This window comes from Paramormyrops kingsleyae, chromosome 4 (assembly GCF_048594095.1).
Source record: "Paramormyrops kingsleyae isolate MSU_618 chromosome 4, PKINGS_0.4, whole genome shotgun sequence".
NCBI lineage: Eukaryota > Metazoa > Chordata > Actinopteri > Osteoglossiformes > Mormyridae > Paramormyrops > Paramormyrops kingsleyae.
The window spans coordinates 26,641,843-26,658,280 of record NC_132800.1 but is presented as its reverse complement, the minus strand read 5'-3'; the positions used below and the strand labels follow the sequence as shown (position 1 = coordinate 26,658,280).

The following is a 16,438-nucleotide window of genomic DNA, read 5'->3' as shown; positions in this document are numbered from 1 at the left end:
ATTCCCCGAAAATCAATGCCCAACATTCATTAATCTGGTTCAGAATGTTACATATGCTTTTCATGTAAGATTCCATTACTTAATGTAGTCCTTCAAAAAAACAACTAACTAGCCTCAGAAATGCTGTCTGTGTTGACCTCTCACCCCAAAGACCTGTCAGAAGTGCCATGGCAGCTAGTATTGGGGTTAATGACAGGTGAGACGGGTGAGTAAAGAAATCAACGCAGAGCAAGGTGAAGTGGAAGCAGGGCTAGTGGCTCGGTGACTATGGTGAGGTCCACATCGACGCCATACCACTGTGACTTATAGCCAGAGGGTGTGAATGTGGTGAAAGGAGTGTAGTTTAAGCACTGGTTGTCAGGATTGGCTGTGAGAGAGTAAAGGGCGGGGCACCAGGCGGAGGACATGATTTGGGAACGGGAAACGGAATCCGATGATAGACAAAATGGGACAGCGTGGGAGTGAGTTTAAAGCAATGATGGAAATGGGTGGTAAATTCAAAGGCACTTAAAGAAAACCCAAGACATTCTGAAAGAAGTGCTACATCACCTCTCATGATCACCACTCATACATAATGCCCCTGTACAGTATCTTCGTCTACCTCTCATGATCACCGCTCATACATAACGCCCCTGTACAGTATCTTCGTCTACCTCTCATGATCACCGCTCATACATAACGCCCCTGTACAGTATCTTCGTCTACCTCTCATGATCACCGCTCATACATAACGCCCCTGTACAGTATCTTCGTCTACCTCTCATGATCACCGCTCATACATAACGCCCCTCTACAGTATCTTCGTCTACCTCTCATGATCACCGCTCATACATAACGCCCCTGTACAGTATCTTCGTCTACCTCTCATGATCACCGCTCATACATAACGCCCCTGTACAGTATCTTCGTCTACCTCTCATGATCACCGCTCATATATAATGCCCCTGTACAGTATCTTCGTCTACCTCTCATGATCACCGCTCATACATAATGCCCCTGTACAGTATCTTCGTCTACCTCTCATGATCACCGCTCATACATAATGCCCCTGTACAGTATCTTCGTCTACCTCTCATGATCACCGCTCATACATAATGCCCCTGTACAGTATCTTCGTCTACCTCTCATGATCACCGCTCATACATAATGCCCCTGTACAGTATCTTCGTCTACCTCTCATGATCACCGCTCATACATAATGCCCCTGTACAGTATCTTCGTCTACCTCTCATGATCACCGCTCATACATAATGCCCCTGTACAGTATCTTCGTCTACCTCTCATGATCACCGCTCATACATAATGCCCCTGTACAGTATCTTCGTCTACCTCTCATGATCACCGCTCATACATAATGCCCCTGTACAGTATCTTCGTCTACCTCTCATGATCACTGTCAAGAGAACCTGGTGTCATTCTGCTCACCGATGGCAGCCTTCACATCCACCTTCTCCGACTCAGGCGAGTGACAACTGTACCCGGCGGCATTGACGGCTTTCACCCGGAATACGCACTGGTCCCCTGTGTTGAGGCCATGACACACGAACCTGGACAGCAAAGGCAGGAGATACAAGTGGTCAGAATTCTGGGAAGGAGACAGAATACTAGACACTGCACCTATTGTGAATTCTATCGTAGGTCCTTAGCTACCTGCCAGATGATAATATCCACCCCAAAAATGCCAAACCCAGATACCTGCCCCCATGGACTCCCCATAACATCCAAACCCAAAGTTCCAGTCCTAGATACTTGCCCCATGGTCTCCCATAAAAGCTTGTGGGAGTTTACAAAAATGTTCTGAGGGCGGAAGGAGAAATGCCAGTCCCCGGTACCTGGTGCACTTCACCGGCTTGTTATTGCAGGGAGTCCACACGCCACTACCCACGACGCTGACCTCGATGTAGTAGCCCACCAGCTGCATGGCATTCTGGGACGGCTCCCAGGACACCACCACAGAGGTATCGGTGTTCCTGCTGGCCACCACACGGCCTGGAGCAGGAGGGAGATCTGCAGGGCATATAAGATACGGCTAACATCTCTCATACAGCTGGTACAGTCATGGCCCAAATGGTGCAGCGGGTACGTGAACCCTCACCCAGCTTGTCCCCGACAGCGGTGGGTTCGGTGGCTTCCGAAGACTCCCCCACCCCAGCCGAGTTGCAGCACCGCACCCTGAAGCTGTAAGTCTTGCCCTCAGCCAGATCAAACAGGGCGAAGCGTGGAGACTTCACAGGCATGCCAGCGTTGACCCTCTGCCAAGTGTCTGTGCCCACCACGCACTGCAGTGAGAGTGGCCACTCACACTGTAGCTCACAATACAGACACACACTGCAACCCAACACTGCAGTGTAAGGCTGGCTTCTCATAGAAGCTAGTCATGGCTGACATATGTTCCCTGTATGTATGAGCCCCATCCTACTCACCTTCTCCACATAGTACATGACCCCCTCATGACCCCTCTGGAACGGGGGTTTCCAGGCCAGCACCACATAGCTCTTGGTCGCCTCGATGACTGCCAGGTCACTCGGTTGGCCTGGAACCTCTCCCACTGTAAGAATAACGTGTTTATCTCCATGGCAACCTCCGATGATACCCCCCCACCGCCACTCAAGCTGGCTTTGCCCTGGAGTTTCATCATTCATTCAATGAACCTGGGTGAACTTAGTTCAATGCAACACAATGCCTTGTCTGCATACCTAGTTCTGCATTTACCTAGTTGGTACTAGTATTTGACTCAGTTAAGTATTGTTTATATTTGATACATATACTGTGCTTATGCAACATTTATTATTTCTAAGTCTCCATTTTTGCATCTATATATGTGTTCATCTGGCTTTATACCCTACCCGTTGGCTCCTCCTCTGTGACGATGATGTGCGCCGTCCATGGGGCAGATGGGTGACCTGAGGGATGGTAACACAAAACCAGAAAGTGTTTTAGTCCCCTATGGCCAGAGATTGATGTGGCTGCAGGTGATATACTGAGTAAAGAACTCAACTTATGGCTAAATGGTTGTGAGTTTAAGTCCCAGACAGGGTCTGGCTGTTGTCCCTTCCAGTAGGACACTATATCTGAATTGCTCTCTTTGTCTTCCTGGCATATTTTCTACAGTGGAAAATCAACAAAGCCAGGTGGACTAGGTGGCAATGCTCACTGCGTAGGTAGGCGCGGTCGGCGGGTGCCATGGCGACCACCGGATCGGAGATGCGGGACGGATGGCTGACCCCGGCGTAGTTGATGGCCCGGACACGGAACACGTAGGAGCGCCCCTCCACCAGACCCGTGACCGGGAAGCGGGCAAATTTCACTGGCGTGTCATTGCATTGGACCCAACGGTCAGTTCCCACCTCACACCTGCCAATAAAACACCTCTATCAATATGACATGGTCTTCAAACTTCATCGGAATCAGAAAACCCACATCACTGTATGAACGTAGAGATACTGATGGAAATACCTTGACCACCTTTCAAACAACTCTAATATGGACACCAAATATGGATACCAAAGAGCTTGACCATCCCCACAGTATGCCAAGTGGACCACAGAGAGCTCACCTGTCCACATAGTATTCCAAAAGGATGACATATCTCACCTGTCCACCTACTAACCCAAAAAGAGGTCAGAGACCTTACCTGTCAACATAGTATCCCAGGATGGAGCTGCTTCCTTCCACTGCAGGCTGCTTCCAGGTGACCACCACATAGTCTTTGTTGGCATCCTGACAGCGCACGTCCAGAGGAGCCACAGGGGCTCCTTCCACTTCCACATCGGCGTCTGGTTACACACACGGCAAGGAACATACCTAACTTATGTGCTAACTTCACAATAACTTAAACTTCAGTGCAGCTAATTTTTCCTAACCCAACTCAACAATAAGAAATCAATAATTATGGCACTTCATGTTCCTCTAAACAACTAAGCTTTTTTGGGAACTTACAGAAATATTTTTTAATGATTGACACGCACGCACACACACACACACAGGTTTGTAATTATATCTTTGTGGGAACTCTACATTCATTTCTATAGGAAAAACTCTAATCCCAACATGATGACCTTAACCCCTACCCAGCCCTGACCTTAACCATAAGTAAACAAACAAAATAGGAGACTTTCGCCATTTTTAGTTTAGTTGATTGCATTCACAGATCTTTGTGGGGACCTGAAAAATGGTCTCCGCAATGTTAAAATAACAGGTTTTTCTTATATTGTAGGGAACATTCGATCCCCACAATGTAATATAAACATAATCTACACAAAAATACACCAGTTCTAATTCTCGCCCAGTCTGTTACAGTACACAGCCTCTGATACCCTGCCCACCTATAACCAGAACTACAAATTCTAGGGTCCTTTTCAAACAGGAAACCAGACAGGTGTGAATGTTCGTATTCCAGCCTGTGACTTTAGCCATGCCTCCTACCATAGATACCGCTGTATTTCTACACTGCCTGTCTCCATGACAATAATGCCTCTTTACCATGACTCAAAAGGCTACAGCTGCCTGTGGATGTCTGGCAATGGGCCATGGACATTGAAAAAAAAAAATATATATATATATATATATATATATATATATATATAGAGAGAGAGAGAGAGAGAGAGTAGTGTAGTGGGAAACTTAATAAGAGACATGTTAGAGGCACACCCCCCCACACACACAAAGTCCCAAAAGTTCCTCCTTTTTCCACATCTCCACAAGCCACTGGCTGACCTACTATCCCCTCCATCCACCCTGGGTGGGGCTGGGGCGGGTGTGGCTCTCACCTCTTACGAACACGTAGGCAGAGTAGGAGTCAAAGCCGGACTTTGTGTTGATGCGCAGTGTATAGAGGCCCTCGTCCTCCTTGTTGAGGTGTTTGAAAGTCAGCATGGCACGATCTCCACTCCAGTGCATCTGCACCCAACGCGAGGGCTGCAGTAGTGTGGCTGCAACACAGGGGTCAAATGGAGATCATGAGGGACTGTCAAACAGGCCTACTGGCAACACAGGGGTCAAATGGAGGTCACGAGGGACTGTCAAACAGGCCTACTGGCAACACAGGGGTCAAATGGAGGTCACGAGGGACTGTCAAACAGGCCTACTGGCAACACAGGGGTCAAATGGAGGTCACGAGGGACTGTCAAGCAGGCCTACTGGCAACACAGGGGTCAAATGGAGGTCATGAGGGACTGTCAAACAGGCCTACTGGCAACACAGGGGTCAAATGGAGGTCATGAGGGACTGTCAAACAGGCCTACTGGCAACACAGGGGTCAAATGAAGGTCATGAGGGACTGTCAAACAGGCCTAATGGCATTACAGGGGTCAAATGGAGGTCAAGAGAGACTGTCAAGACCGCCTACTGGCAAAACAAAGGTCAAATGGAGGTCAAGAGGGACTGTCAAGACAGCCTACTGGCAAAACAGGGGTCAAATGGAGGTCAAGAGGGACTGTCAAGACAGCCTACTGGTGAAACAGGGGTCAAATGGAGGTCAAGAGGGACTGTCAAACAGGCCTACTGGCAACACAGGGGTCAAATGGAGGTCATGAGGGACTGTCAAACAGGCCTACTGGCAACACAGGGGTCAAATGAAGGTCATGAGGGACTGTCAAACAGGCCTAATGGCATTACAGGGGTCAAATGGAGGTCAAGAGAGACTGTCAAGACCGCCTACTGGCAAAACAAAGGTCAAATGGAGGTCAAGAGGGACTGTCAAGACAGCCTACTGGCAAAACAGGGGTCAAATGGAGGTCAAGAGGGACTGTCAAGACAGCCTACTGGTGAAACAGGGGTCAAATGGAGGTCAAGAGGGACTGTCAAGACAGCCTACTGGTGAAACAGGGGTCAAATGGAGGTCAAGAGGGACTGTCAAGACAGCCTACTGGTGAAACAGGGGTCAAATGGAGGTCAAGAGGGACTGTCAAGACAGCCTATTGGTGAAACAGGGGTCAAATGGAGGTCAAGAGGGACTGTCAAGACAGCCTATTGGTGAAACAGGGGACAAATGGAGGTCAAGAGGGACTGTCAAGACAGCCTATTGGTGAAACAGGGGTCAAATGGAGGTCAAGAGGGACTGTCAAGACCGCCTACTGGTAAAACAGGGTCAAATGGAGGTCAAGAGGGACTGTCAAGACAGCCTACTGGTGAAACAGGGGTCAAATGGAGGTCAAGAGGGACTATCAAGCAGACCTACTGTGCAAATAGAACAAAAGCAGTGACACAGAAACCTAGATCTATACGCATACACCTATTCAGGCAGACAATATGAAATGCACACACAAAAATACATGCATACAGTCTTACATTAACACTTGTGCACAGTATGTAGATCCTCACAGAAAAACACACAGACAACTGGCTACTCACCATTGCGGTACCAAAGGATGTCAGGCTGGTACCGCTTCACCTGTGGGAAGATGATCACGGTACAGCCGACACTGAGGGTCTCTCCCTCACGGCCGAAAGATACGGAGAACTTGTCTGTGATGTGAGTGCGGAAGGTCACTCCATATTCAGGACAGAAACCATCTGAAGAGCAATAACAGAATTTAAGCCATGAAGATGTGCTGATCTTTACCTCAATAATTCACTGATGTGATGGTGCTGGACTGTATCTTTTGAAGTAAAGAGTTTTTAGATGTGCAATGCATTCTGGGATACATGAGCTTAGCCCTTAAGTAACGTGGATTGAAGTGCAGCACACGTGTGTTTGTTAGAAAGTTTTTGTCTTTATCTTAAACTTTTCCAGCGCATTCGAAAGCAATGGCTTTTTACTGTACTGTTCTCTCTACGTTAATATACTAGTAGTATAAAACATGTAGTGAGAACAGTACAGTGATTAATGGTACAGGTCTGTATCTCCATCATTCATTGATGTGATTGATGCTGCATGACTGTATCTCCATCATTCATTGATGTGATTGATAGTGCTAGTCTGTATCTACAGCATTCACTGATGTGACAAATCTATACCTCCCCCTATATGCATAAATACTATGTATGTATTTATTCTACTCTCCCCCCCAGAGAGACTTTTCAAATCATTAGAGCACAGACACATGCAAATAAACTAACAAACTACTGTCAGTAGAGCATATGGGAAATCACACTCATTCTCATGCCAATTCTGATGATGTGTACAAAGAAAAACGTGATTCTGTAACTCACGAGGCTTTCGAGCAAGGTCCTCGCCCTCTTGGAATCCTGTATGTAAAAAATAAAGGAGATATGCACAAATAAAACAAATAAAACAGATGATCTAAAGTTAAAACAGACACATGTGCGATCACATAGTTTCTTTAGCTATACCTTAAATGTACTAATTCTATTACCAGTATAAATAATCCTATTGTCATTTGAGTTTAGCTGGAGTTTTGCTTATAACCTTTTTAATAAGTCATTGACAAACATGAAAATACTAAATATTGAAGCTCATCCTAAAAGATTCCATAGAGAAATAGAATCTCAAAAGGTAAAAATATGAGAAATACATGCATATATATCAAGATAAATATGAAGCACAAACCAGCGCTTGGTTCATGGTGCCCAGGCATGAATAGCTTTGAAACAAAAGTAACAGCTTGGTTTTAAATAACCATGGAGGTTAGAGGCCTAGACTCCCGTTCTTAGCCAGGAATGTGCAGCATATCTTAGTCATGTTCCACCCAGACCAAGGGGATCAATAACACTACAAGCAAGAGAGATTTTGGGAAGGCAATACCCTACTTTTCACCACCACGGTGGAGATGGCGGAGCTCTCTCCTTTCACGTTCATCGCTGAGATGCGGTACTGAGCTGTGTCCTCAAAGGTGCAGCTGGAACAGGAAGGAGGCACACACTTCCTGTCAGCTCCATATTCAATTTCCTGTCAGTGTTACTTCTCCTAACAGTTTCTTCTTTATTATTGCATTATCCATCAAGGTCAGGTAAGTCCTTGTTTTGGTTTTGCGATGACCTACATACCTTTTGATCTCCAGTGAGTGCATGTTGTAGTTGCTCTCAACTGTATACTTGTCAGGATATGCCTTGGCATCGATCCATACGTTGTTCTTGTACCTGAAGGGGAACAGGAAATGTTACCCATGGCAACAGGAAGAGGAGGAACCTGGACAAGGTGAACATATACGCAGCATCGTACCTCATACCACGTTGAAACTTGTATGATATGACCAGACCCCATCAATCAGACCATGACCGCCCCTCCACACACATACAGACCAGCTCGCACCGGCATGACAACCCACACAGACCTACCAGGCAACCAGTGGCTTTGGCCAGCCAGTGACGGTGCAGTGCAGAGTGACTATCTGCTTCTCCCAGACTCCATCAATCAGAGCATGACTGCCCCTCCACACACATACAGACCACACTGCACCGGTATGATGGACCACGCAGACCTACCAGGCAATCCATGGCTTTCGCCAGCCAGTGACGGTGCAATGCAGAGTGACTGTCTGCTTCGCCCAGACCCCATCAATCAGACCATGACCGCCCCTCCACACACCTACAGACCAGCCCGCACCGGCATGACGACCCACGCAGACCTACCAGGCAACCCGTGACTTTGGCCAGCCAGCGACGGTGCAGTGCAGAGTGACTGTCTGCTTCTCCCAGACCCCATCAATCAGACCATGACCGCCCCTCCACACACATACAGACCACACTACAACGGTATGATGGACTACGCAGACCTACCAGGCAACCCGTGGCTTTGGCCAGCCAGCAGCAGTGCAGTGCAGAGTGACTGTCTGCTTCTCCCAGACCGTGTGGGAACGTGGCTTCACTATAAACTCTGGGGGGTGTGTCAGGCTGTCTGCATTCATCTTCCTCTGGAACTCCTCCCTCTCATGCATCTGAGGAGAAAAAACTTGGTTGTCAATAGAGACAAAAGGGGGAACCATATCTTTTGCCATTCAGTACTGAAAACCTGAACTAAGAGAATTTCATACACAGGCAGCTTTGATTCTCACTGATAAATAATATGGATCCTGACAGTAAAGGGACATCAAAATTCGAACTGTTCCACCTCACCATTGACACATTGATAAACAAAATGCTGTAGGTTCATATTCCAAAGGTAGATGTACTTACTACCAGTTCCAGTAAATGGTAGAAACTGATAACGATACAAAACTGTCTGTCCAGCAAATAGTTTTGGCCAAACAAGTTAAGCTACATGGTCAACTGATGCTTTCATCCCAAGAGCTGACAGTGGAGAGGAGGGTTATAATTACTGATATACGCAGGATTTGAACCCATGACCTTTATATGTTAGTAGTCAAATGCACTACTCATTGACCTACAAACACAGCATTTGGGCATCTGGAGCGTTTACCTTTCTCACTAGATGAATACGGTCAGCAGATTCCCTCAACGTCGTCTCCCTGGTTTTCTTTTCCACACGTTGCATTTCTGTGGTCTCCCGAGTAAAAAGGTTCCTTAGGGCCACATAGCCAATGCTTTCCTCCTTCCTCTCCTCCTCCTGGGACTCCAGAAGCTCTCTGGCGAACCCTTGGCTGTAGACAAGACTAGGTTCCTTACTACCATCATTATCAAAATTCTTCTTCTAGAAAGGTAGAAATGACTACACATACAATCCTATTACCACAAACGCTCCTCATAAACATTACCATCATAATTCTCATTATGCCTGGCAAACCCTAAATTAGGTTTAGATCCACTATTATCAGTGGAAACGCTTCCATACATAAGCATCAACAATCATCATGGATTCCTACACAGTTTACAAGCGAAACATATTCCCAGAGCACTTCCAGATATTTTATTACATACCTGCTTCTGAAGATCGGTACAACATAGCCGATGATTTCATTCTCTTTGTCCATTGCCAGGTAGGTTTTCTTTGACTTGGAGAGTAAGCTTAGGTCGGCCTCGTCAAGTTCCTTGACTGACTGTACAGTTGTCTTAATGCTGTAGCATCAAGACAGAGACAAGTCATTAACCTACAGCTTGGTACCTGATTTTTCAAATGTAGGAGCTACATTTGAGTTGAAGACCTTTAAAAACTATATGGAATCAACCTAGCTTGGTTTTCAGACAGACTTACCTGATCTTGGACAGAAACCAACAGAATCTATCATTCACACAGCATCGATCATATACAGACTGTCCCCAAGTAAAGAACATCCATCTTATTAAAAACTTGTACTTGCGGATGGACCACCATAAAGCCTATTGTATTAAAAATCAGGTTAAATACAATGGCGCGTAATAACAATCATATGCAATACTTTGTGTCGCTTGTGAAAGCATTGCATGGCTTTACCGGTTTATCGACTCGAGGTACAATACAGTACCATATATAGTTACTTTTATTATTACTTTATAATTATCATTATTATTATGTAATATGTTATTTTCCAGACTTACCTACAAATTTGACTCAAAGACAGACTTGAACAGATCTTGTTCATATGAATTTGAAGAAGCACTTCTTTACACAGCGTGTAGTTAGAGTATGGAATAGTCTTCCTGCTAGTGTAGCGGAAGCTAAAACCTTGGGTTCCTTTAAATCAGAGCTAGATAAGATTCTAACAACTCTAAGCTATTAGTTGAGTTCTCCCCTTGATGGGCCGAATGGCCTCCTCTCGTTTGTAAATTTCTTATGTTCTTATGTAACCTGGGCACTGCCTATGCTAATCTCTCATTAACATAAAGGCACACATGTACCAGCTGGTAAGTTAACAGCCCAAGTAACATCCAATAATAAAACAAGTAGCTATGTGACAGAACACAATATAGTCAATTTCATTCAAGAAGTTCACTGATAAACTGGGTATCTAATCAGAAACATTCATTCTCTGTAACTTCTTGTGTTTTTCAGGGTCGCGGCGTCCCGATCTGTCTCTGTCGGCCCTGGTCTGTTCCAGTTCGGCCAGCAGACGTCGCTGCTAACCATTCTGTGCCCTCTCATTTGCATTTACCCCAGCTGTTTCTCACCCCTTGAGATTAGTCGATTATTATGGTCCACACCTGCTCCTCGTGTACTACCTGTTATCTGTCTATATATGTGTCTGCTCTTGCCAGCTTCCCTAAATCAGTCACTGTTGCTTGTCACAGTGTTAGTGTCTGTTCACATGTTTTGTTCTCTCAAATACAACCTCCTTTTGTGAAAACCCAAGTCAACTACTTCCTGGTTTCCAAAGTGACACACAGGCTAATCAGAAACATATTTTTCATTTCTTTGTTAAATGCAACCAATCAGGACTACATCTGTCACAATAACATTTATGAAATGTAATGAATCCTCCATCCATTTTTCCATAACAATGTAAGGTCTGCTGAAATCTATCCCAGAAAGCATAGAGCCCATAGCTGGGTACACCCTGAACGAGATACCTATTCATGACAAGGGACACATGCACACAAACATATGCACTGTAAGGTCATCAATAAGAGTTTGCATAAACAACATGTGAAAGAAAACCAGATGTTCCAGAAGTGAAGCAGGTGAACGTTAGAAGAATAAGCAATCCCCACACACACAGAAGACTTTTTTTACATCCTCAAATTTCAGAGACATTTAAGGATGAGACCTTCTGCTAGTTAGTTAAGGGGCTACTTGTACAACTCAGCAAATAGGAAGTCAGCAAGATGGATAAATGCCTTTTTACATTAACAGTTAATCACTAAAATGTTTAATTGTAAAGTTTTTTACTAAGCTTTCACTTTTGTAAATCACAAAGAATAATGCTACTTTGAGGGTGTTAATATCAACAGAGTAGAAAATGTTAACTTTTGCAATGCTAAGATAATGGGGCTGAAAGCTGGTCAGCTGGTTAACTGACCTCCAACATCAAAGTTACTGCAAAATACTACACAATGTCATGACTTGCAAAGAACTCAAAGCCAGGTGTTTTGGCGAAACAAAAGGTATTTTAATTAATCTTAACTAAACAAGGACTGGAAAGCAAACAAAGGGAGGGATCAAAAAGGGTTAGACTGGTACAGGGAAGGACACAGGGAACAGGAGGCGCGACATCAGTGACCAGACTGGGGATGACAAGACAAACAGGTACTTAAATACAAAGACTAATGAGGGGCAACAAGCAACAGGCGCGGCTCATGAGGGCCACATCAGGGAGGAGACAGGAGGGTCAGGCATGGCTCATGAGGGCCACGTCAGGGAGGACACAGGAGGGTCAGGCGCGGCTCATGAGGGCCACTTCAGGGAGGAGATAGGAGGGTCAGGCGTGGCTCATGAGGGCCACGTCAGAGAGAAGACAGGAGGGTCAGGCATGGCTCATGAGGGCCACGTCAGGGAGGACACAGGAGGGTCAGGTGCGGCTCATGAGGGCCACTTCAGGGAGGAGATAGGAGGGTCAGGCGTGGCTCATGAGGGCCACGTCAAGGAGGACACAGGAGGGTCAGGCGTGGCTCATGAGGGCCACGTCAGGGAGGAGACAGGAGGGTCAGGCGTGGCTCATGAGGGCCACGTCAGGGAGGACACAGGAGGGTCAGGCGTGGCTCATGAGGGCCACGTCAGGGAGGACACAGGAGGGTCAGGCGTGGCTCATGAGGGCCACGTCAGGGAGGACACAGGAGGGTCAGGCGTGGCTCATGAGGGCCACGTCAGGGAGGACACAGGAGAGTCAGGCGTGGCTCATGAGGGCCACGTCAGGGAGGAGACAGGAGAATCAGGCGGACATGACGGACAGGACGTAACACACAAAACTTGCCGCACTGAAATGACGGAGTCCTCACATCCAGCACACATCCATGCCAAATCATTCTCTAGTGGTTATTTTTTTAATCACTAATAGAAGTATCTTTGCTAACTGGTCTACAGAACAAAATCACAAAGAAAAAGTAAAAGCTCTAATGCAATCCCAGTTCACTACAGCATTATCCTGTTGCTGAGGTTTACTTATCGATTGATCATCACAATTTCACAATTTTTGCATGCGCCTATTCACAAAAATGTCACAATGCTGAACTTAACATTTTGACCAGCTGAACTTGGCCTCCCATTTTCCCCATCATTTGCAAAATCCCTTCCCCCATGTGTACAGCTTCTTGTTTCTGTTGAGCCATTTGTATTATAGACTTGTAATATACACAACAGCTGTCCATAAATACACTGCTTAACTACCCGAAGGTATTTCGAACAGTAACAAAATGTTTGAAGCTGTTTTGAAGGAGTATGTCTTTTCTCCAAACTGCTTTATGCTGCTCTGAGATATTTCCATCATCCAGCAAAGCATTGGGAGAGGTCCGGCCAAGCTCAAGTTACCGCCTAAGTGCACCATGGTTCCATCCTCGGACTACTATCATTTCATTTCTTACCCTTTGTGGCTGCGCCTACTGGTGCGGACACTAGTAGAACGTGTGCTGGTTTTCTGGACCTTGCTAACGGCCGACACCGAGGTGGTGCTGCGCTCATGGCGCTTCCGAACATCCTGGTGGGATGACATGGATTCTGACATCCTGTATGGCTCCAAGTGAGATCCGAACTCCACGTTTCAGTCCTTAGCCATGGTTCAAAATAATGACAGCATTTATTAACGAAGTCACTTTATTTCAGCTGTTAGTTAAATAATAACGTATTAATTATAAATTATTTAATAGCTATTACAATTCTTTCAGTAGCAGGGTTTACAGTAACTGATTATTTTAAAAATGTATTTTAGCGTTAGTTCCAGCTATTAGTGATTCATTAAGAGGTTTAGTAAAAGTAGAAAATGTCATAAGCTACAATGACCATGGAAGTATATTATTTGTATACATTTGACTTTGGTTTTCAATGCTACTGATAAAACTGTAGGTCTGCTTAATAGTTTGACGTGTGTCGCAGCCGAATTCCAATCAAGAAAAAAAATCTTTCACCACAGTGAACTTTTTTATTGGCCACAGTTTTGTATTATCTCTTGAGTGAAAAAAACATTTTGAAATATATATAGCTTGACCTTTGGGAACCATTCATAATAATCGGACTTGATGATATTAGACAAATATTTCTCCATCCAAAGCAGCACTGAATATCTGTCATTTTGAATTGTTCCAAATATTGTTATTCTTAATGCCATTTTATGTGATTCCTTCAAAATCATGTGAAGCCCATGCTTTTAGACACCTGAGGCATATGCAAAATCAACTGTACAATGACCACTGTACAGAATGATTTACCAACATGGCTGCCCTAGTGTACGGAGGAATGGCCGGCTGGCTGATTCACGGTCACGCTTTATGTAGATTTTCTCAGAGGACACCTTTGCTATCCTAATAATCCCATCATTGATCATTGTGTGAGGGAAAAAAATGCAATTTTCAATTGATTTCAATGACCTACAAATTTGTGCATGGAGATTTGAAAACTCGGGGAATTTGGAGATTCCTCTCAAGCTCTAACAGAATCCAAAATTAACTGCAGATATTGGTTAAGCTAATTTATCAAAAGCATGAACCTGAATTCGGTCAGTTCCTATATCAGACAAATGTTCTGCTGATGTATCACTGATTATTGTGTCACAAAAGAACTCTAAAAATCTTAACTGAATATGGACAAATAAAACAAGCAAACCACAACTCATCAAAAATCGACAACTTTGTGCGGGAAATATTTAAAAAGATTTTTTTTCTGAGTTTAAAAGATTAATGTCAAGTAAACTACGCTTGCATTTCAAGTCGCAGTTACACGATTAAAATTAGTAGAAATATGTTTGCTGTCACTCAATAATATATGATGATGAAGCCCTGTTATTAGTGTAACAGCGAAGTGTCTTCGTCACCTATTTGTGTCTTTACAAAACCAAATGCACAGGTTAATTAACTGTCTCGCTGTACAATTTTCATAACCTAATATGTGGGAAAATTCGGTTCAGGAAGAGAAATGAAAACGCATATAATTAACAAAGTTTTATATGGCTCATGTATTGAGGCTTCCATGCCATATCCAGTTAAAGATTATACTGCACAAGTTTAAGCGTTATATATGCAGCCTAATCGCTCCAATGTACATGCAATTAATGAAAGTATTAATTCATTAATTAACATATCGTCTAATTTCAATACAGTTACAACGGGAAAATAACCAAGTGTAATTTCTAATTGAGTAAGTGCGCTTAAGCGGGAGCCTTTTACTTACCAAAGCACGCTACCGATTAGTAAAAATAAGCCAATTTAAAACCCAAAAAAGAAATAGTGAAGCGAACTAAAATCGGATCGGGGATCGGGGTGCGGAGCGGCGGCCGGGGGCTGCGCTCTGCCAGGCGAAAATAATACGGCCAGTCGGCAGAATGCGGGAGGCACAGTCGCGACCTTGTATGGCCAGGGAGGCGTTAAATATAGCCGCGGGGGGACTGACCCTTCATTTCACGTTTACAGTGGGGAATCTGGGTTACAGTCCGGACACAGGTGTTTCAAAGTAAAGTATTTTACTTTGCGGCATGAGAGATGTTATTGTTTCTTTGTCACAAATCTATTATAGCATAATATTCACCCTACCATCGAAACCCATGACAAATACCTTTATAAAAATAACAACACAAAAACCTTCTAAGTTCGTGTTTACATATCCATTTTCGCACATAGCTTACCGCCCGTAAAGACAATTTCATGATAATACAAATAACGTGTACTGGAGTTTGGTAAATGGGTGGATAGTCAGAAAACTAATTTCAATGTGTAGAAGTCCCTACTTTTTTTATATGTTTGTGTGATGGTATATGGTCCACGTGTAATTTCTGTCGTGGTTCAATGGAGATGCCAGCGACCTCATTTCAGAGATATTTAGCTTCTGATAACGAGGAATCCTTCAAGGTGACGGCTCCCTGCTCTTTCGCACCCTTCTTGTATTTGAAGGCGTCGGGTTTCAGTGACGCCAGTCGCTAAGTTTAGCGATATCAACGATAATGCGGCTTGTCATTCATTTAATTTGCCGAGGTGGCGCGCGTTTTGACATTTAAATGTTCTATGTGTTTACATTAAGGTAACTATAGCAACCGTGCAAAAGTGAACATGCATGGGTATAGTCACGCTGTATGCCGATAGCTTAATATCTGCTTTCTGCTGCGCTAACTTGGGAGCGGCAGCGCTGTTGTGACACCGCTGCAGGTCCGGGGGATTGGAATATGTGGATGAGCTGACATCCCATAAGGGTCGCCAACTTTGAACAGCTGGCTGGCGCGAGATTTTCAATTCAAGCAAGTCTGCACACGCATTTATATGTATGTAACAGTTTTATTACCTTGTAAATAGTCTGTAGGATTTGCAAACTTCACCACCGCTTCTGATATAGCTAACATTAAGTTTATAATGGAATATTATAGATTTGCTGTAAGATTTCTTGTGTGAGCATGACCCCAAAAGTCAATGTTAGTTTCTAGTGGTGAAAAAGAGCATTACACTTTGGTGATTGAATTTGGTGATGGTACATTTATGGTCTAGCTGCTGGATTTGTAAAGAAGCAGACCTAGGATGCCCTTGTAACATAATG

The 16,438-nt window shown here is 44.6% G+C and overlaps 1 protein-coding gene across 2 annotated transcripts in view; it reads right to left on the bottom strand.

Annotated features, from left to right (window-relative positions):
* Nucleotides 1-15,162, bottom strand: part of LOC111852539 (myomesin-1-like) — a 28,570-nt gene extending 13,408 nt beyond the window's left edge. The window contains exons 1-17 of one of the 2 annotated variants that reach the window (XM_023828572.2): nucleotides 15,089-15,162; nucleotides 13,291-13,472; nucleotides 9,778-9,915; nucleotides 9,320-9,500; nucleotides 8,680-8,837; nucleotides 7,948-8,040; nucleotides 7,711-7,799; nucleotides 7,153-7,188; nucleotides 6,352-6,513; nucleotides 4,770-4,931; nucleotides 3,635-3,776; nucleotides 3,155-3,354; nucleotides 2,847-2,903; nucleotides 2,424-2,548; nucleotides 2,096-2,279; nucleotides 1,833-2,007; nucleotides 1,426-1,547 (exon numbers count right to left, since the gene is read on the bottom strand). In XM_023828572.2, coding sequence (XP_023684340.2) covers nucleotides 1,426-1,547; nucleotides 1,833-2,007; nucleotides 2,096-2,279; nucleotides 2,424-2,548; nucleotides 2,847-2,903; nucleotides 3,155-3,354; nucleotides 3,635-3,776; nucleotides 4,770-4,931; nucleotides 6,352-6,513; nucleotides 7,153-7,188; nucleotides 7,711-7,799; nucleotides 7,948-8,040; nucleotides 8,680-8,837; nucleotides 9,320-9,500; nucleotides 9,778-9,915; nucleotides 13,291-13,430 — 2,164 coding nt within the window. In that variant the 5' untranslated portion in view covers nucleotides 13,431-13,472; nucleotides 15,089-15,162. The remainder of the gene's footprint in view (nucleotides 1-1,425; nucleotides 1,548-1,832; nucleotides 2,008-2,095; nucleotides 2,280-2,423; nucleotides 2,549-2,846; nucleotides 2,904-3,154; nucleotides 3,355-3,634; nucleotides 3,777-4,769; nucleotides 4,932-6,351; nucleotides 6,514-7,152; nucleotides 7,189-7,710; nucleotides 7,800-7,947; nucleotides 8,041-8,679; nucleotides 8,838-9,319; nucleotides 9,501-9,777; nucleotides 9,916-13,290; nucleotides 13,473-15,088) is intronic. The other variant, XM_023828575.2, reaches the window with a different exon arrangement.
* Between the last annotated feature and the right edge of the window lie 1,276 nt (nucleotides 15,163-16,438).